This window comes from Nyctibius grandis, chromosome 1 (assembly GCF_013368605.1).
Source record: "Nyctibius grandis isolate bNycGra1 chromosome 1, bNycGra1.pri, whole genome shotgun sequence".
Classification (NCBI taxonomy): domain Eukaryota; kingdom Metazoa; phylum Chordata; class Aves; order Nyctibiiformes; family Nyctibiidae; genus Nyctibius; species Nyctibius grandis.
The window spans coordinates 28,896,552-28,918,437 of NC_090658.1; the positions used below are offsets into that span (position 1 = coordinate 28,896,552).

Below are 21,886 nucleotides of genomic sequence, written 5' to 3' on the forward strand. Positions count from 1 at the left end.
TACCAAGAACCAGAGCAATTTTTTTTTCAAACAAAAAATCTGCTCAGTCAGCCACTCTGTCCCCAAGTACAGACTGCTTTATTCATGTGCATCATTTCACAATTACTTACACAAGTTTTACCTGCTATATAATCACTCTCACTCTCTCAGGAAACACTTCTGTAATTCTCAAAGATCAACTGTATCTTGATTATCCCAACTGGGTTAAAACTGGCAGAAGACTTCCTCAGCCCACTAATCACCCCCCTTCTCCAAATCACTTATGATTTTGCTTTTGATGATCACAAAGCAACACAGGTTTTATCAGAGATCCACACAGGACTGCACTGGTGACCTCCCTCCACTGTGCAAACTGTACTCTGGAATATTTTACCTAGTAATTTATCTATGCAAGAACTTGTGCTCTCTGTCCACAACTGATTCCTTTAAAGTTTTTGGTGGGAATTTTCAAAAGCAATTGATGAGATCAATTAGATTTCCCAAAAAAAAAAAAAAAAAAAAAAAAAAAAAAGGAAAAAAGTGTGTCTTGATTGCAGTATGTAGGTCATCTGAAGATCCTTTTACAGAAACCTAAGAAAAATGTTTCCAAAACTATCCTGAATTATTCATGGGCAGCTAAATACTTTTGATAGTTTCAACAATTGCTATGACATTTTTCTACTCCTTTTTTGTAAAGGTCAAAGTCAGACGAAATAGTAACATAAAAACCTCATATACGTGGCATATTTTTCTTAACCCTGAATCAACATTCATCCCTTCTTTAAAAAGGCTGCTTCTGTAGGCATTTTCATTCACACTTCTTTTTTTTTAAAAAAAATGACTGGACTATAAAATTTAGCTGAGAATGAACTAAAAGAAGACTGAAAAACAGTAGTGGACACAGGTAAAGTATGCCTGTGTTTTTTCATCCCTTCCTTTTGGGGGAAAAAAAATAACCAAAAAACATCTCAATTAAAAAAAACAGCAAGCCAATAAAGCATCTAAATTTTACATGTTTCTAGAAAAATAAATCTGTCCACCTTGCCAAAATAAAAAGTAATTTAAAAAAATCCATCAGCCAAGCCTTCCATGTATTAGTAACCTATGTGTATAAACATATATATCTTATGTTTTATCTTACCTTTTAGCCAACCACAGTTTGGTTCCTATACAGGTAATAATGTCATCCAGTCCCTGCTGAAAGTCTGAATGAACGAGCTGTTTTGATTCTAAGTACGACTGCAGCAAGTGGAAAACCTAAATTAAAAAAAAAATAAAAATTGAAACTAGAGTTTGTAGCCACTGCTTTTCCTCCAAATAACTGTAAGATGAAAACAACCACCTGCAAAATGAACAAATATACTCAAGGAAAAACATGTATTCATTTGACGTAACAACAGATGGGATCCTTAAATTGCCTATTCTTTAAAATTCATTTTTCACAGTAATTGAACAACAAAACACAGAAAATGCTGGAAGATGTTAACCTCTGGGAAGTGAGCAGAGGACAGCCAGATGAACACCACTCCTACTGGCCCTTGCCAACTTAAGCATCCCTCAACTTTCAGCCTTTTTGTGGTGCCATCTGCTCACCAGTGCCCGCACAACTGCCCATGAAGCATGCTGGCAGCTTGGCCCACTGGATGGAGCAGGGCTGGTTGCATCATACAAGTATAACCAAGAAGACAAGGAAGGGTCTTTAAAATCCACACACTGAGAAAAAAGCTTTTTAAAGGCAGTAGAATTATCATCTATAACAACTCAGAAGTGCTGACAGGGAAATATCTGTATTCCTTCTCCTGAGATGCTTCATTCAGGGCTCTGGTCAAACACAGTGGGCAGTTGGGTTTTGCAGAGAAGGGAGATGCTCGCACCTTACCCTTCCAAGGTCAGAGAAGACTGAGCTCCTGCGCTGGGGCTGTACACTGACTGCGCTATCTCCTCCAGAGCTTCACATAGAAGCCTAGTTGACACGTCGTAGCTACCATGAAGAAAAGAATTCAAGATACCAAAACAGAAAGCATGGCCTGTAGCTTTCTGGTCAGCCAGATACAAAGCAAATGATTTATCTTCTTAGAGACCTTCCTTTGCTATTTAAAAACAGGTTTTCCAAGTAGTATTGAATATACAGAAAAGCGTTAAAAAATGGAGTTAAAAAGAAATATATAGTCATCTAAACAGATCTATAGTCATCATAAGCATGAAAAGGAAACATTGGATAATATATGAAAGCTGATATCAACTGCACAGTGGAGAGGGACTCTCCAAGCCCAGCCCCTGCAGTACCCATCCTCTCTGCAGGTGGGAGAGAGTGCCTGATACACGCTTCTGACACAAGGGATGATGCCTGTATCACCCCACTTAGTTTTTACCTTTCCCATTCACATGCAAGTGAACACAAAACACCGAGGTGAGTTCATTTCTAAATGGAAAAACATGAAGATACATGGTGCAGTACTGAAGCATAATGGGAAAGAGTGTTAAGGAGTTTTGCACACGTGTGCAATTTGGAAGCTGGTATAGGAGGAACAGGGTACTAACTCTTCCTCTTTCTTTAACTTGCCTTAACAGCCTCCAAATTTGAAATTCTGTTTGCCTACACACCTAAGTTACATTGATAGACATGACAGGGCTTCTACTCAAACTGAAAAAGTACATCCCCCATTATTTATTGAAACTGGTGATGTGCAGAATTTAGGAAGCTTTAGACATGTTATCAGATCATTTCTGAAAATATATACATGAGCATTTTACACGGAAACACTCTTAACGTGGGAGAGTATTAGCACTTCATACTTGCAAAGTGACAGTTTTATGACTAACAGATCAAGCTGGGGCCTTCACTTCATTTTGGGAAAAGAAAAACTTCTATATCCAGATTTTTACATCTCAGATCTTGGTTTCCCGCATTCCAGCTGTCACTTGCTCCCGGGGTTATTTTTTTTTTTTTGTTTGTTTGCTTGTTTTGGAAACACAAGCACTGCCACATAGCATTAACTTGAGACAATTTCATCTGGCTTATTTTTTGTGAAACTATTCAAGTGGAAAAACAGCTGCAGTGTTTCAAATAAGCATGGAAACAGAACAGAAGAGACGTCAAGAGACTATCTAATCCATACAAACACTGAGGCAGGGTCTAAACGTTCTCCAATGAAGTAAATGCAGGCATTTTTACTGTCCAAATCCTGAAAACAGCCAAGAAAGCAGATTCCAAAATATTTGTACGCAACCTCTTCTAGTGTTTCACCCTCAAAATCCAAGTTCTTGAGGTAAGGTGTTCCTCTCTGCTCCCACCCTTACCCTCACGGTAAACAACTGTTCTCTGGATGCCATTCAGTTGGTCCAGATTTTTTCCTAGTGAGGTACTTATTAAACACAGAGATCCCACTGGGGCCCCTTTGACAGGAACTATGGAATAAACTCTCTTCTCCCTGTGTTAGCAGGTGCTCTGTAGGCAAGAGACATCCTGGAAAGACAGCTCTCATCTTGTCTTTCCTTTTTTTAGATCTTCTGAAGTCCTCTGTACTGAACACCGTTTTGTTGATGGTAGACGACCTTTCTAAGATGGTCTTTCTAAGATCTTTTCGAATTTTGATCTTTTTCAACAAAGGGCTTTGCAAAAGTGCAAGCTTGCAAATATTTGAGAGCGTCACCAGAGATCTCTACCTTGAAGCCTCTTGTTTAGCCTTCTCTTGCCTATGCAACTGTCTGCTTATTGAAATGGTTTACGTAAGTATCTACTTAACCTTCTTCATGAGAGCCAATGCACAAAGTTGCCACTACTGCTAGTTTCTCTGTATTATTTGTGGCTTGCCCTTAATCTCTGTTAAGTAATGGACACCATAGAAGAAAAGGGATGAAAAAGGCAAATAATACATATGCAGAAGCTATTCTTATTGCCTTTTATACCCTCTGATAATTGAAAACCATTTGGTGCCTTAACCTTTCTGATTTTGTTCTTCTGTGCTTGTGTTCTTTTCCAGGAATGAGAAGGGATTTAGCTCTAAGCAGTAATATAAAATCTGTTTCCCAATTATGAAGGGGCTATCATATTTTTTCCTAGAAGCTTAAATTAATTTAATCTCTCCAGCTTTGAAAACAACTCTCAAACGTTCCTCCCTCCTAAATACACAGGAAACCTAAGTAGTTTGATAGTTTAAGCAAAAGGTCTTGAGAGAGGGAGAACTGTGCATACTACATAGTTTATATCTGTGGATTTAAATTAGTCCAGGTAGGAAATTCAGTACTGAAAACGCAATCAAAACTCCTCTGCAGTTCAGTCTCTGTATGAACCATATCCTTTCAATACTATTCAGATGGTAAAAATCAGAGGACATGAGCCACATTTAAGCAGTAGAATTAGAAGGTGCAACTCACATAAGAGTTTGATTCACTCTTGAAAAATGTTGGCATTCATCAAAGAGAATGTTCAACTACTACAGTTTACCCTGTTCTCACTTTTCACATATGCAAAATCCTGATTTTCTCATTATTTAAGTGCAAGCTCTCTATCATTTATTCAGGTCCTCTCACCAAATTTTAGAGACCTAGAAAGCTTTCACCACAAAGGAATTATTTTTTCCAGCATAAGATTTTAGAACACCTAAATTAAATTTGAAATTGTAATTAATGTCCACATGTTTTATTCAAAGCCTTATTTTATGTAAGCTAAAACCGGAGGCAAGCAAACAAGCAACTTGTAGAAGTTAACATCACTAGTTCTTCACGTCCATCATGTACGACACATCATTGTTTGGCTTATAGTAATATTGCTGTAGCTTCCATGATCTAAGATTACAAGCCAGGCAATGTTTGCATGGGGAGGCAGCAAGTTTTGTGAGACTGTTTGATAAGGATAATAAAATAGGCAGGCTTTCCAGCACATGGCTCTCCAAGTCCAAAATACTACTCAATTCAAAATCCTCTGCTAAATTCCTCAGTTACACATAAATGCAATGAGGTCATGGTGTTCCTTTTGTATGTAGGATTGTTTTTTTATTACACTAAGGCAATAAATTAATGATTTTTTCTTTTTTAAAGGTAGTTTTATGAGAGATTTGAGCTGTCTGTAGAGGAAGGTTTATGAAGACTTAGGGGATGACAGAGATTGTCTTTAAATTTGACATGAACTAAACACCAAGCAAGCAGCCTGAAAGCATCTTTAAGATGTTGGCAGTCTTTTTAATAGGACTGAAGATACAATATCCAAGGTCTGTAGTTCTGTGGAACCCTGCGTTAAAGACGGTGATTTGCTGGATGCTCACAAATCTTTTCTTTCCCCAAGCAGGCTGCTCAGGAGTCAGGCTAATACACCAGCAGGACTGTACAGACTGCCCGTCAACCTGGGCAAGAGTTGTTAAAACAGCGCAAGCCATGGGAAGTCCAGATACTTGGACACGTAATGGGGAACAGTGTTCAGCGACTGACTGTTCTGAGACCCTTTGGTCCACGAGGTTCTACTACCTCTGAGTCAGCATGTCCTAACCTGCTGCAGGTAGAAGAAAGGCACCGACCCAGCTCAGGGGTGACACTATATCCTAATTAGCAAAACCCAAGGACCCAGAATGCCAATGCATGGTGCATGGAAGCCGTGTTCTGCTCTCCAGCCATTCCCAACTTCCAGACCTTCCCTCCCTTCCTTTGCATTACCAATGCTTCACCTTTGTTCTTCAACTGTGGAAGCCTCAAGAAAAGGGGAAAAAGCGGAGAAGGGTGGGGAAGGGAAGAAGCAAAAAAAGGAAACAGCCAGCTTGGTTGCCGGCTGGTCAATCAGCACCCACATCCTTCTGTCCTGTTCACATCCATCCCCCACCAAACAGCAGGCTTTCAGATGCAACATCGAGAGACTTCTATGTCTCCCTGTCATGACATGAGAAAGCTGAGTGTTTTCACCCAAGCAGACCTTAAGACATAACATCTGCTATTTTCCATGTGTTCATTTTGGATGATCAACTAAACAAAATGCAATTACTTTTTTTAAAAAATACTTAAATGATTAGACATCACCTAAGTCAAAAATATAAACCATTACAAGCAGGAAGAGACATTTTTCTCCCCCACATCAACTTTGATATGATATGAAACTGATTATTAACTTTAGCAGCTCTCATATCAGCTCAAATTGCTGTATTCAAGGTGTGAAATACACTATCAGAATAATGAAGCAATGTAACGGTGGATGAAAACTTGTATAAAACACAAAATTTAGCAAGTGCCTTTACATTTTTTTTGATGCCAAGAGTTTTCCTGCATACGTACAGAGACACTGAAAATATAACACAACCTTTTAATAGCCACAAAGTTGATCTATTGTGACACATTTTCACCTGACAAATTAAAATTTTGTAGTATTAGCATTGATTTTATAGGAGGAACTAAGGTTTCTGAAATTTACAATATACTTTTAACTTCAGACAAGAAATGACGATTAGGTGGGTACTCTGTGTGCATGCACACATGTTCTTATTTAAAAGAAAGCAGAGTCTTCAACAGGTTGCTGCACAAAATGCCATTCTTAAACAATAGATTTTCCAAAACCACATTGAAGGTTATATAATTGCACACTTCTCAGTGAAGTAGCAAAGTTAAACTTTTCTACCCTTAAGCTGACCTGAAGCAATAAAAACTTCTGCCCTCAGCTACGTTTGGATGAAATTAAGTATACAGTACAAATATTCACATTCCTGAGTGCAAGACTGAAACAATGCTCCCAGTGTTCACTTCAGTGCTTCTTGGAAAAAAACAAAACAAACAAACTGACATAACCTTAAAACTGTACATTCTCAGCATAGATCATTTAACTCTCTAAAAAAACCCCCAAAGAATACAGATGTTTCACCAGCTGAAAGAAAACACTGTGTAAATACTAAGCCTGGAAAAATATGCCACTCACTAAGCTATGGAGGTTGAAGTAACAAGGAAAGCCAAAAAATGGTGTTTGCAAAATGGCAGCAGTAAGGAGATTACTACACTAAGCTAAATGTGTTTTTTTGGAATTGTTCCATCAAAAGCTTTTTGCCTGAGTATTAACAAGTTAGTGAGAAAACCTCAAACATGATTATTCTGTTTTTCTCTCACTTAAAGGCAGATAAAATTTTATTCTTGTTGTATGATAAATATCACTGCCAAGTTATCTCTGTATTCTGAAAGTGAGGCCAAATTTTTCATTTTTTTACTATGACCATGTAGATAAAAACTGGCAAGCTGCTGTGACAGGTGAAGGCATTTTTATTAGGATGATAAAAAGTTCAAAGTTACAATAATTATCTCTAGGGAAAAACAAGCCCTAAAAACCTCTTTTTTCTTGAAGATGAGAAGTGCCAGTGTGATAATTACAATGGGACTAAAAACCTTAACTACCTCCCTCCAGTTTTCCAAGAAGACACCTATACAAAAATAGATGGGAGAGTTTCTAACTATCTGGTTACCTTCTAATATCATCCTAGTCTGTAAAAATTTATATTTGTGGAAAATAAATGTAATATTTTACCACCAGCAAGTATGGTATGAACACAGTCCCTGCAGTTCATGCTGCTCTCACGAACAAAAGCAGCTACACAAGTTGCAGGGTAGGTAATAGTTTAAAATTAGTACAGAACCACAGAGCACAAATGTGTTGCACCAGACAGCGCTGGTGGCACCCCTCTGCCCAGCGTTCTCACGGCATAAGGGTCATCCTCTGCCACAGAGATTTAGCAACTGTGTGGATAGATCAACTCTATTACAAACACTATGACTTTCCTTCATTTGAGGTATTTAATTGTGAGAAAAATAAGAGAAGGTGGTGTTTGAAGGGGACAGAGTAAATATTCTGAATTTTTTTCCACATTAAATGACAATATATTGAAGAGGAATTTAAAATATTTATCAATTATCTTGCTATCCCCAAACAAATGTATTAGAAAAGCCATCATTTATTATATTGTTCTCATAGTCCTGGATTATTTATATATACCAGATTATTATAGGCATCACCCTTTGTTCCCACCACCTCCTTTCTTCGAAGTCTTCAATTTCATGATGGTAATTTCACAACTAACAGATCAGATGATTATTTCTGCCAAATATAAATTATACGATTGTCTTATATCATTACTATATATGAATACTGCTTCCTCAAATTTGTTTTTGTATGAATTAATAAACTCAGTCTGAAGCTGAAATATTTCCCTTTCCACATTTTTTTCTTCCTTTAAAGCAACAGTTCGTTCACAATTCAATTTTTCCATAATTTCAGTTTTGTTGTCAGCACATTTCAACATCCAATTACATGATTTTGGTTTATTATTCATGAGAAAGTAGGGCTTTTAAATCCTTCTTCCAAATATATCCATCAAAATTCATAAAGCCAGGTTTATAAAAGAATCAAATTGTTTTCATTAAAATGCAGGCAAGCATGTTTTGATTGAATTAAGAAGTCGTAAAATAATGTATGAAAGCGTTTAAAGTTATGAATAAAAACACAATACTAGTTAACGCCATATAACTGAGCAAGAATAACACAGCTGTTTAATAATCTGAAAATTATGAATGTGCCGTAACTAATGAAAGGTACAAAATGCTGAAAAATAGCAAAGTAGCTTTCTTCTCAGTGATAAATATATACCACAAAACATCCATTATTAAAAACTTGTTCTTAAAATTGAAGATAAACTCCTGCTTTTGTCTAAAGCAAGCCAACAAATGTGAAATTTCACAGATCAACGTTCTTGCAACACCATTTGCAATACCATTTTTATTAGGTTTTTCTTCAGGTTTTTCTTCCTATTTTAGGGTGAAATTGAATTCCATCTTAAATTTGCTTATGCAACTCAAATTCTGTATTAGGAGAAAACAAAACAATGAGAAGATTGTTGCCAGCTAACATCATATTCACCAGTGTTTACTTGAAAGTCCTAACTGAATTTTCTCTTAAAATACAGGTTTGCCTGTTTGCACAGAAACCCGATACCAGGTCTGACTTTATAATTATTAGGGCTTTTTTACCATTAGGATTTAAGATACTTTAAAAGCTATCATTCATCTTATAACTAAAGGTACATGTACTGGGCAGAGAAGCCCAACTAAAAGACCTGGCTGATAACATAGAAAACATAGAACCCCAGTAAGCAGATGGCACTAAGAAAAGGCAAAGCTGATGGACGAGTAAGGGTCTCTCAGACACATCCTCCTAACCAGCCTGCTTGACCAGAGGCAAAAGAGGCTACTGTGGAGCTGGTGACATTTCCACTCTCTGCAAATATACCTATTTGCAAATATTCCCAGCAGCACGTAACCAAAACCTGAAAGTCTAGAGAAATGAACAGACCAGACTGTATGTTGGAAGCAGTTAAAAATTGTGCTCAGCCTGTATTTCTGATCGCAACAAACAGTAGGAAGGATACAATGAAGTCTCCTCTTCCAAGTCTATATCCTGCCATCATAAAAACCCACCCATCACTGTCTTAAGTCTTAAGGACCACCTACCTCAAAGGATATATAAAGCTTTCCCCCTCCTTTAAACAGCTTTTTTCCTTTTTCTTTTTTTTGGGGGGTGGTGGTGAAACAATTTGAAATGATTCTTTCCCAGACTATGTCCTTGTAACACAGTTATCCTGCACATGTCCACATGAAGGAGACAAAATGCAAATAAAAGACCAAGGTACACACCCTTGTTTACTGAGGAATATTAACAATTAGGAAGAACATTAAAGGATACAGCTACCCCACTGACACCAAGGAGCTGACATGTAAGAGACACAGTCAGTACGAACATGCTCATAAAAAGTGCTCAGAAGTACACTGCTACTTGACCTCGTACCTTTGCTGGTTTCAGCGAAGGTGATCTTCTGTCTCAGGAATGTCGGCGTTAACATACAAGCTCAGAAACTAACTAGAAGTAAGCTATATCGATTTGATGCTTTTATTTCCTAAATTCACATTATAGCATGAAGTGAAGTAAAACTGGCAGCTTCAGAAACAATTTTCTTCTCTCAGCTAATGATTTTAAACTTACAGAAGAGAAAATACATGTACAAGTCTATCTCAAGCAAAAGAAAAACATTCAGTATTTTTAAAGTCTGAGGAATAATTTGCCACATTAGATGTCCAAGCGCAGGTAGCTATACCCAAGAAAAAAAAGTTGGTGCTTTTCAGGGTCATATTATACCTTCCAAAAGCTCTTCCCCATTCATACATCAAGTCAGTCATAACCTGTCACCGTACACGCCTCTGTGTATGAGGATCAACTTCCCCTTCCATTGCTGCGTATTTACAAGCAGATTGTCACTTTTAATGCTCCATTTACATCTGAGGAACTCAGTATTGCCAACTGCACTCTTTTGTCTAAACTCTAAGCCAACACTGTAAAGCCTGCTGAACTTAGTGTAAGACTGCTTGTTCTTCCGTGGCAGGGATTGCTGCACCTGTCTTCAAGTGCAAATAATAGGGAAAATGTCCTTCCCTTCAAGAAAATTCTTACACGATTAGTTGCTGGTAACAAAGGGGCTACAGCTATGCAGATACATCAAACACCATCCATGTTGGTGCCTAGACCCTGAATTCAAATGCCACAGTCCTCTGTCGTAGAGTAACACAGCTGAATGCAAGCAGAGCTCACAAGAATTTTCCTCTATCGAAGTTATCCCTACAAAAAAGGAACATGTAACTGAAACATGCACTAAAAGTAACTTTATGTCCAGACAACATAGATAACGTGTGGGCTTAAGTTGTAGATAAGTCAAACTGAATTCCAAGTGTAAACATTAATAACGAGTAGTTCAGCTTTACAAAGGCAGTATATAGGACAACAGCACAAAGGAGGGTGCATGTAATGCAACCTTTTACTTTTATAATTGCAGTAACATCTAGAAAGTAATTAATATAAGAGGATCCCACTGAATAGTACCACGACAGGGGAAAAGAAAACCCTCAGCCAAACAGCCCTCCTATATTTTTAGTCTCACTGTACTATATGGCAGGAGTATTCAGCACAGGAGGATGTGGATACAGCCACTTTCCAACAAGGAAAATCACCTGAGAAAAGAGAGGACTGGCTTCCCGAAATATACATCATCCTTTTACTTCTTTTCTATGAATGATGAAGAAATAAAGCTTTTACTTATGTAATGCCATATTGCTGCTCAATTTTTGTAGTCTCCTTCTGCCCCACCTCCCCCCTCCACTCCCCCATGCCAAAAGGATTATTATAAAGTCTTGCAGGCAAGGAAACGGAGAGATTAAGTGATTTTGTTAAAATCTGCAGGGGATGTATCCCAGAGACAGACTTAACTCAGATCCTTTAAGTTTCAGTTCCCAAATAGTAAGCATGTGCATGAGAATTTGCATGGGGAGAAAAATGACTGAATTACACTTTAAGTATACTTTTTTGAAAGCACTTTGCTCTCCAGGAAAAACAATGGGAAGAATACATATGTGCCAGTAAGATGTAGACTGTACGACCAAAAATGCACAGAAAATATAGACAGTATTTCCTCAGAGTTTATCAGTTTTGGATCACAGTTCTTCCTGAACTTTTACACTAGTATCATATACTTTTTGAAGTGATGAACTTCACAGAAACATAGATAACTTACAATGAGACTTAAACTACAGCAAATATATGAATCATGCTACTGTTGAAACTCCAATTTCTGCCTTACACATATGGACAAGCTATTTATAATTTTTACTTCCCATCAGGCTCAGCATGATGTCAGCTTACAATAACAAGTTAATGTTAATGTTTTCCAGTCATTTTCACAGTGCCATTTAACTGCAAGTGCCCTAGCCAAGGTAAACTTAAGGGCAAGGAAAGGGCTAACTGCATAATCAGAGAACAACGTTAATGAATTTTGCATCTCTGCTTTGAACACTTGGAATTCTACCTGCAATATTTCTCTTTTTTTTCCCCAAAGTTTAATCTCACTAGCCAGCTGATTACATCTCCCCAAAACAGCTCAAATATTCCTCCTGATTTTAATTAGCCACAAAGCTTCATCGCCTTGTGGATTTTTTTCCCCCAGACAAACAAACATCCTACACTATCACAGAAAGTGCCAAACTCAAAGCTATCAAACATTTCCTGAACTCTAGTAAGCTCACGCACTTCGTTTTACAATCAGCAGCACTATGGCAGACAAATACTGTCTCTGTGAATTCACCAGTAACAGACAAGTTCCAAAGAAAAATGATGACATTTGCTGGGGCTCTGCTCTTCAGAGGCATTAGAAGCTGTTCAGGAAGATCTGTTCTTTATTATTATTTTTCCATTCCCTCTTCCACTCGCATGCAATTGGTAAGATGCGTTTTTGACAAAAGGGAAAGTCAACAGCAACAGTTTTTATGGCAGAAAGGTTTTTTTGAAAAGCAAGTTCTTCCAGTGCATTTCCTTACCCAAGACCAACTTCTCCAACATCTGCACATGCTTGCCTTTGATTTTATTATCCCAGAGGAGGACAGCTGTCCTGTTGTCTCTAAAAAAAGTTCTAAGAACAGTTTTTTAAAGCTGCTGTAGCTTAACCTTCCACTTGCTCTGGATATTGAACTGCACAGAGGTTGCCTTCTGAACACAGCAGTGCCAATGGTAGATGGTACCATGCCTACCACTTGTTCAATGCTGCATCCTGCTGGAGTTTGACCACTTCAAATCTCCTAGCCGGGCTTCTAATGAAGGCAAGCTCTCCACTGCCTTCAGTTACATGAGTTAGGTTAGCAGCGGCCTGCTATTTAAACTGAGCAAATCTTACTCCTTTGTACTGAAACGGCTCAGGGAGGACCAACAGCTGATCTGTGGCAGCTGCAACACCCAGCCAAGGGCTAGTGATGATCAGCTGGATGTGGAGGGCTGTGCACAAGCTGTTCACAGAGTACAAGCCCACACAAATCCTCTGGCATTGAAGCCTCAAAAACTGGCAATGAGAGCAACAACCAGGAGATGCACCCATTTCACGACATGCCAGATTTGCGCAAGCCATCTGAAAACCACTCTGCATCAGTGATGCAAGGAACTATCAGGATGCTTCATACCCTTTTTCTTGCAAATCAACACCAAACACAAGGTGGTCAGAGTTATCTCCATGGGTTCTTCTGCGTCATTCCCCTTCGCAATCAGTACCAATTTAGTCTTGCCTGTGTTCATCTCCACCCACCACTCCACAGCCAGTGTCCTGTCACTTGTGTATTTTACCAGTGGCTGCAATTGCAATAGCACCCACTAAAATCAACAGTTTCTTTAGTTAACAGATTAAACACCTTCTGTTTACTATCTTTAGATAAACTAAACCTGATTTCAGGGAGAGCTTGCAGTTTTAAGTTGCTCCACAGTCTGAATTTGGCAGAATAGAAATGAGTGGAAGCCACCACTACCCCTTTCATACGTTCTAGTTACTTTGTTCATAACCTCTGATAAACCATATATAAAGCTGCAAAAAGGTGCCACACAGAATGGCTCCCCATCACATAGTTCTTATGTGTATCTCCATTATCACAGTGTTGCAATCTTTTAGAGCCCTAAAGGTGTCTGTGCCATACCCTGTCCTAAATCTTGACCATAGAGTATCCACGATCTTGGTCATCAACAGATTTTGCTGAGGATTGATGGTTTATGTTGAAGGATCATCACGTAACACAGCATAATTTTTTTGGAAGCAGTACAATTTACTACAGAAATAAAACTACAAAACAGAACATATAACAGTACGAAGTATGACTGCTCCAAATAAACTCAAACCCTAAAAATATTTCAATTTGGTGAAAAGGACAACAAAATGAAACAGCAAGATGACGTCAGAATTTACTGAATTCATGGAGGTAGCTTAGGAGTTTACTTAAATTCCACACAATTCCATGAGTTAACTGCACTTGGAAAAACAAGACAATGCTATTTGAAACCAAGTTCCCCTTTTCCCTCTCCAAACACTGTTAAGCCTTTTCTCTGCACTTTATCAATCTTGTTGGCCTTACAATACATTAAAAATTATCAACCAGCTGCAAAAGGAGAGTCCACTTATTTATTTATTTACTTAATGTTAAGGAGGAGAAGTGCTCTCCTAGTAAGGTACAGATAACAATAGAGTAAAAGGTTTTTGTTAAACGGGTTGAAAGGTCAAAATAAAATACTTATTGATGACATTATGGTTTTCACGACAAAAATCTGTGAAGAGATCCCCTACAGATAGCATTGTGTACAATACAGTAACAATACTGAGTATGAATGTTTTGTATTACAAACCATGAAAGAAGAAAAATTTCCTCAAATTTATCACCTAGTTCTCTGTTTTAGTCACTGTACAAATTGGACAAATATCATATCTGCCATCTAAAATAACCCATTTTTTCCTTTTTTTCCCAGGAAAATCAAGATAATTAAAGAAAAAGACCCAAATCTAGCTTCTCTACAAATTCAATTATGACTATGTGACAATAAACGCCTCTTGCTCATGACACATGACACCAAAATTGAATGGTACCAGCTATCATCCATGGACACCTCTGAAGTGGTTTATGCTTGTATAATTGCTACACTGCAATTGTTTTGAGGATTTTTGTGGCTAATCATGGTACTGTAATTCTATTCAACAAAGTTGTTTCTGTAAAACCCCAGGGATCACCCGTGTAGATAAAGCCATTATAAGCCCCATTCATGTACTGACTGAATGAAAAAATATGTATTTGACTGACTCCCAACTTCTAAGCCTTTCTTCCTGTTGTCCCATGTAATCTTTATAAATATCACTGAAATAAAACTGAACTAAAAGATAACACTCAGATGGAACATAAATTCCTCTGAAATGAAAAGGCTGATGAAAAAATATTAGCAAAACTGAACTAGTCAAGCAGTTGATGGAAAAAAAGTGTGAAAGGCTGCAGTGGTTATAACCACCTCTCTTTCTTAGGAAATCTGACTGTTAATATCAAAGCCTATTGCACTCTTAGAGTAAAAAAACCCAAGAAGTTACTGCAGTAATAATTTAAGAGCTGGACATGGTAAATTTAACAACATCCACAACTAGACTTAGGAAATGTGAGAACATTTATTTGGACCATATGATCATGGAAGTTCACAAATTAAAGTTCACATGAAATAAACTTCTTTCTTGTTCAACTGTTCACAAAGTACCACATTATACAATACTGAAAGTAGCATTAAATGTCATTAGAACTATTAATTCTTATGTTAGATTAGATTAAAATGACAATGCTGTATATTCAATGTATCTGTCTGAAAGATCTTGAACTTAAAATAACTTTTTACCTATCTAAGAGTGCAGTATGGCTTTTGAGAAAAATGAAAAATGAAGAACATGAAACAACTCTCTAAGGGGTACATTACTTTGTAGTCTATTTCCTTCTTTAATACTGTGTATCTACCACTGTTACCAACAGTTCATATTTTTTTAGGGAAAAACAGTATTATGCTTTTATTGGTAAAGGCAGTATGACGTTACAAATAGAGCTTTTTTTTTCCCTCCCCAGTGATCACTGAGTGCCAAGACGTCATATTTTATATATTTTAAAACTAGTTAAACATAAAATCCTCATTTTGGCTTTTATAACCTTTCTTTCACTTCTGACAACAGAGGATGCCTGATGCTGTAATATAATTTTTAAATGTCTCACAGAGTACAATAATCCAAGAGAAATAACTACAGTCACAAGTTCCTCATAAATTCCTAATAATCTATAGAATCTAATTTTGAAATAATTTCTTACAATATGATAATTCAGAAGTATAAATGATTGACTCAAAACAGCAAACAAAAAAAAAAAGCATTTCGATTGCTGGAAGCACTTGATACACTTCGTTCTTTTTAAGGTCACTTTTAATACAACACTAAGCAGTACCACCACAGAGGTTTGAAATCCTGCCTGCTCACCAGGTCTCTTATGAGAGAGCAGTACCCAAAGGTAATTACACAAAATCCTGTTCTTTTGAAATGCTTCAGGACTATCTATGGGCTGCGGTTTTATGCTGCAACACAGGATATACACATACAGCATATGTTTTTTATTAAATGTTTCATGAGGAAATAACAACTATTAACAACAACAATTTGGCAATAAGATGTATACATGACGTTTTTTAGAGTGTTACTATGTCCACGCTATAGCTTCCTTAGGCTTTCCTGGAAGTGGGTAGTATTCCCTAGATGGGACAATAGCAGCATCACCATGACACACATGTATTTCTATGATGGTATTAATTACTTTTGAATTAACATAATAACCCCAGAAGTATGAAGCATGTAGGGTGTTTCACGTAAGATACTGACAATAAGATTTAAAACTTCTCATTTGTCTTCAGTTGATCAGGGTTCAAAAGTGACTCCATTCCAAAGAGCAAAGGCTTCAGCTGCTATTTCTTATGGCACAAAATGATTCAATAGGTAAAAAAATTAGAATGAAAAGAAACAAGTCAAACACACACTCAAGAATAGCTCCATTTATATTTCCTTTGAAAAAACAGTGATTATTGGTCTATCTACAGTTTCCTGTTCTAACTGCTAGAGGTGTCTGTTTCACCAGCGAAACAAGACAGTCAGAAAACCAGAGAAGAATAAATGAAAAATTCCTTGCAATTTACAAATGTGAGAAGAGTACATAATAGGCATTTTGTTTGCTATAAAAGTGTTTTGTGGGGAACGAGAAGTTTTAAGATGGCTTTTCCTAACTATTTTTTTCCTTGAAGAACAGCAACTTAGTATTATAAAGCTAAACAAATGCATGCATTTGGACTGTGGAAAGGAAGAAAAAGGTGCTAAGAAACTTCAACTATACTGGAATCAAACTCAATATGAACTATAAATGCTCAGTATCTTTCATTTAAGTCATAAATATTTAAGTGCTGAATTCCTAAGCAATTTCTCATAGTAAAACAGAAGTTTTAATCTTATTCTTGGTGCATTTGCACCGAAAAAGAACAAACCTAATTTCCCCTAACTTCTCACACAAAGACCTTTCTGCATCTATGAAAACACCTGTGTATATTTGAGAAAAAAATTAATAACCATTGCTTATTTTCCACAATAAAAATAGGCCAGAATGAACTACAATCTGGAGAGGTCTCCTGCCAAAATCAGACTAAGACATTCATTGTAGATGTGAAGATTTACTGAACCTAAAGTGTACACTTTTGAATGAAAGTCAATATACAGATACATTTGACATGCACTTCTGACAGCACGGTATTAACCTTAACTGAAATAAGCAACAATATACCAGGACAGGAGCTATTCTTTAAGAGAGGATGCGGTCCAGAACAGACATATGGAGGAGGAAGTGCCTGAAACAAGAGCTGGCAGGGGGGAGTTGATAGTGAGGGTGCCAGGGGAAACAGGGAGACATAACAGAGGTGCAACCCTGAGAAGAAATGAGGGAGGACAGAATAGAAGCACCTGCTGCTTATCATGCCTTCAAAAGCCTCATTCATTCTTTGCTTGCTTGAAGCTGTGTGGGAGGTTTCCACACTCTCACATCAAGGAGACTCTGATGATCCAGAGACAACTGGCACCTTTTATAAAGGAAGGAGTAGAGAAAAGGAGGGACCTTGACAGGTGATAAATTTAGAAGCATCCCTATCACTCTCTTGGCATTCCCCTTGCCCTGTTCTACAGTTACACCACAGCTAGGCCATTTCCAGGACCTGACAAAGGCTCTGCATGGTACTTCAAGCCTAAAAGCTGCCTGCAGCTCCACTGGAAGCCGCATTTTTGATGATCCAACTCAGAATCCGCATTATTCGTTGAGGGGTTCAGCAGCAATGCCCCAGAACTGAGAGCATGTTGTACTAGACACTGGAAGACAATTCTTCTTTCAATAGAGCATTGATCCCCACATAGACCCTGACCTAAAAGCAAAACATATAGGTAGACTCTTATAGTAAGACATCACCCCTGCCGCTCCAAAAAAACCCCTCCACCAGTAGATACAAGTATAACACAGCTTCTTCTTGTTAGTCTCACCCGCACATAAACTTTCTGTCCTGTGTAGTTTCTTTATGTCAGCCTGGATATCCATTTCCCATTCTCTCCTGGCCCATGAATAAACAGCATCAGAGCAACAAAACCAGAGGCATACATTTCCAGAGTATGCCATCAGTTCAGATTCAGAGTCACCTAGAGCCTGAGTAAAAAAACACTTTAAATCAAACATCCATGTGAAAACTGTTTCTAGAATTTTAGCATTGTAACAACAACTGCTTCAGAAATGCAGATATTCTAAAATAATTAAATTAATAAAATCAAGAAAAAACAGTTGTAAAAAACACTACTGCAAGAAATGCCTGTGACATAAATAGAAAAAGTAAAGCAAGTAACATGCTTTAAACTTGGCTGAAGAAGGAAAAAGTACACTACATTGATTCAAAAAATTCTAATTTGACTCATGAACACTCTGAAATTAATTTTCACACCTTGGAAAAGTGTCTTATTCTTGTTTTGTGTTTACTTTGTTTCATTTTCTTAGATTTCCAGGTTTTTCCTCCTCTCTTCCTTTCAATGTTCTGTTCCACTATTTGAGATTCTTGCATCCTGGCCTTCAGTATAGGTAAGTCTTTTCTGAGTAGTTTTCTACTTAAAACCACTCTTCATTCACTTCTCCCATCCAGCATTCTTGTAAATGCCAATTTTTCCAGCTTTCTGCCCCTTTCATGGAGGATATTCTTCTGGTTTGTAAACAGGCTGAGAAGGCTTCCAAAGACGGCACCTTCCCACATTTCTCACTATAGCCTGAACTTCTGAAAACATGGAGCATAGTAAAAGGCCCTCACTGTTCATAATTATTTTTTATACATCCTCAAGCAGTCAGAACTTATCACGGATGGGTATTTTTAAAAGTATATTTAGGAAGTGTATCCAGGATTATCTTTTTTTTGGCTCTGAAAGTTTTAAAGACACAGTTTCTAGATCAAAAGGAAGAGAAAAAAATCCTATGCGGGTCAGATTGAAAACATGTTTTTAGAGATGAAAAATGAACTCTGTGGAGTACTAAATTAATCCACTGCACCACCTAGGAGAATATTATATCTTCGGTACCCTTTACAAGTTTCAACTTTTCCCTTCCCAACTGTAAAAACATCCTCTGCCTGTGACAGAGTGATAGGATTGCTTTCCTGACTAATCATGAGGGATACGTAAAGATTCTTAATACAAAACAGGTGCATGAAATACACATAGAACTGAACACTTAAAAAATTTAGACTTCACAAGAGTTCAATTGCTGTTCTGGGAGGTCTAAATCAAGTTAACCAGCGATTGCCTAAAATAGTTCAAGTATCTTCAGGAAGTTTTAAGTAGCAAAAAGTAGCACACTTGTTTCTAACATCTCCATCACCTAAAAAGAAAATAATCTATCCATTGTGAAAACTGTACCTATAGGAGGATTTCTCTTTCCTTAGTTTAATCCTAACACCTAATAGAAGTTGTTCTATATAACCACATTCGTATACAGTGTTTTCAATCACTGCACATTTATCCAAGACATAACTAGAGAAGCCAGCTGAACACCAGTGATGCTTTATGGCTGTAACTGAACACCAGGTAGGGTACCTCAAATGGCTGGAAACACAGCCACCCTGCAACCTCTGCTAGCAACGTGGGTTGCAGGAGCTTCTGTTCATTAAGGAGTGGTACTAGGTGCACTGGATCAGGGAGGCCAAAACATTTGCATAGCAACTGCTTGCCATACCCATAGTAATAAGCAGGAAAATCTAGGGTGTGGGAGAGAGGGAGGCAGTGCATCCATCAAGTTATCCATTCCACTTTACAGAGGGAGCAACTGTCACACTACCCCTGGTACAACCTAGAGTAGTCCTTATTATAGTCACCTCTCAAGTAAAAACAGCAGCAGCCTTGTTTTCACTAATTGATGAATATTGCTTATGCTGTACTAAAACCACACTTTTTTTTTTTTTTTTAACTTTAAACATGTGACCACAAGGTTTACCACAATAGCACCTCTGCATGTCCATAGCTGCTGTAGGAAGGAACTCAGTAACGATGCAGAAACTGAACAAAAAGACCTAATAGAGTTGAGAGCTGTCTAAATCTACGCCTTTTTGAAAACTAGCGACATGTCTGAGGAAGTCAGAGATACAATATTTGGGAGCATCACTAACTACAGTTAAAGAAACTTCAAAGCAATGTCCAACTAGCAGATCTGCCCAGTCAATTAGCAATACCATGTGAGGTTTGTTGTTTGGGGTTTTTTTTTGTTTTGTTTTGTTTTGTTTTTTAAAAAAAAAAGCAGCTGCAAGAAAACCTTTGGCAAAATATCATCAATGATTTTCTTTCAGAGACAGCCTCCTTCCATTCTTGGAACTCAGTTGCATCTGTGTTGCATTCATAAATATAAATCTTGCCCTTACTTACAGTAAGGAGGCTTACTGCCTCGTATCAGTGTACCCCTACGTAGCAGTTAATAGAAATTTACAACACAAAGAAATGAGACAACTGTTCTGTTATTGCCAGCTTCATATAAGTGAATAAGTTTTCAACTTGACATCAGTATTTCTTTTCTCTTTGTACTAATCTTAAAAGTAATGCTTATCTTAAACACTAAAAACTGAGCTTAGAAAAGAAACAGCTGGAAGGAAGTTTCATTGGAAAATATTTAATTATAGCAGGTTTATTTCTTTGATCTGTAGATAATGTAACATTTATTTACTATATCGAGTTTTTATAAGCCAACGTTGAACTGCTGCACTTCAAACTTTACTGCCAAACCAAATAAAACGTAATTCACCATAGTCAATGTTTCTGTGCTACTGAATAAAGCCAAATAAACAATATGCTACTTCCCCATTCATTCCCTCAGACCCTAGAGATCCTTTGTCCTTGAAACAAAACAGGAAAAAAATATGGTCACTGACACTGACACCCTGCTTAATTCACATTAAGGATTTTTAGGTCAAGCTAATGAGTAGCATACCTCTCTCCTTCACTCAGCCACAAGGACCAACATCCAAGAATGACCTTCAAAATACATTTGCCTAATTTGTCTCCTGTTATATTCTCACACCCTAGCCACTGTAGTCTGCGGGCTTTTATTACCTATTCAGTCCTGTAACAAAGAAGGTTCCGTGATTGCTTGCTAGCTCTTCTTCATGCATCATTCTTCTCTGCTTTATTTTTAAATGCTCATACTTATTTACATTGTCTTTATTCTTCTGAGTACGCATCCAACTATTAAAACTCATAAAACACAAGGGTGGTCGTAATCTCAAATACCTGAAGCTTGACCTTTCATTGTAGCAACTTAAGCTAAAACCCTCCTCCTCTCAAAGGAAGGACAAAGGCATCCACATTCATTAGGCAGGCTCTACTTTCATCAACAACCATCTGTCTTAATACAACTCTTCCAGATAATTAAACTACCTAACATATTGATGTTTTCATCATAAACTGCTTCTTTTCCTGAGTACAACTACGTACTCATTTTTTATCTTCAACAAAGTCATGTCTATACATCTCTGGCTTAAGAGTACTCTGAGCCAAGACAGCGCATGCAGATGTTTCTCCAGCTGCTTGGTCTGTCTTACTCTTTTTCCTAGGCTTGTGCTATCGGTCCTTGTTGGAAGCAGCACACTGACTCAGAGAAATCTCTGCATGACCCTGTAAGGCTGTTCTCACATTATGTTCTTGTCCTGGTTTTCTTGCAGCTTTAATGAAGTCTCCAACCATCCTTTAAATCAATTCTTCCATCTTTAAATCACTTCTTCCAGCTTGCCATTAATATTTAAAACATCAGCATACCTAAAGAGTTGATACAGATAAATTAAAGTTCTCCCATCACACAAATCTTGCCATATTCAATAAACTCCACAAAAAAAAAATAGAAACAATAAATCTCTTTCATAAAAGCCCTGTGCGCATGGCAGAAAAATCTGCCACGCAACCACACAGGTTTTTTAATCATATTATTTTTTTTAATA

The 21,886-nt window shown here is 37.5% G+C and overlaps 1 protein-coding gene across 1 annotated transcript in view; it reads right to left on the reverse strand.

Annotated features, from left to right (window-relative positions):
* Positions 1-21,886, reverse strand: part of THADA (THADA armadillo repeat containing) — a 169,653-nt gene that overhangs the window by 64,173 nt on the left and 83,594 nt on the right. The window contains exon 29 of the mRNA XM_068425082.1: positions 1,121-1,236. Within this exon, the coding sequence (XP_068281183.1) occupies positions 1,121-1,236 (116 nt within the window). The remainder of the gene's footprint in view (positions 1-1,120; positions 1,237-21,886) is intronic.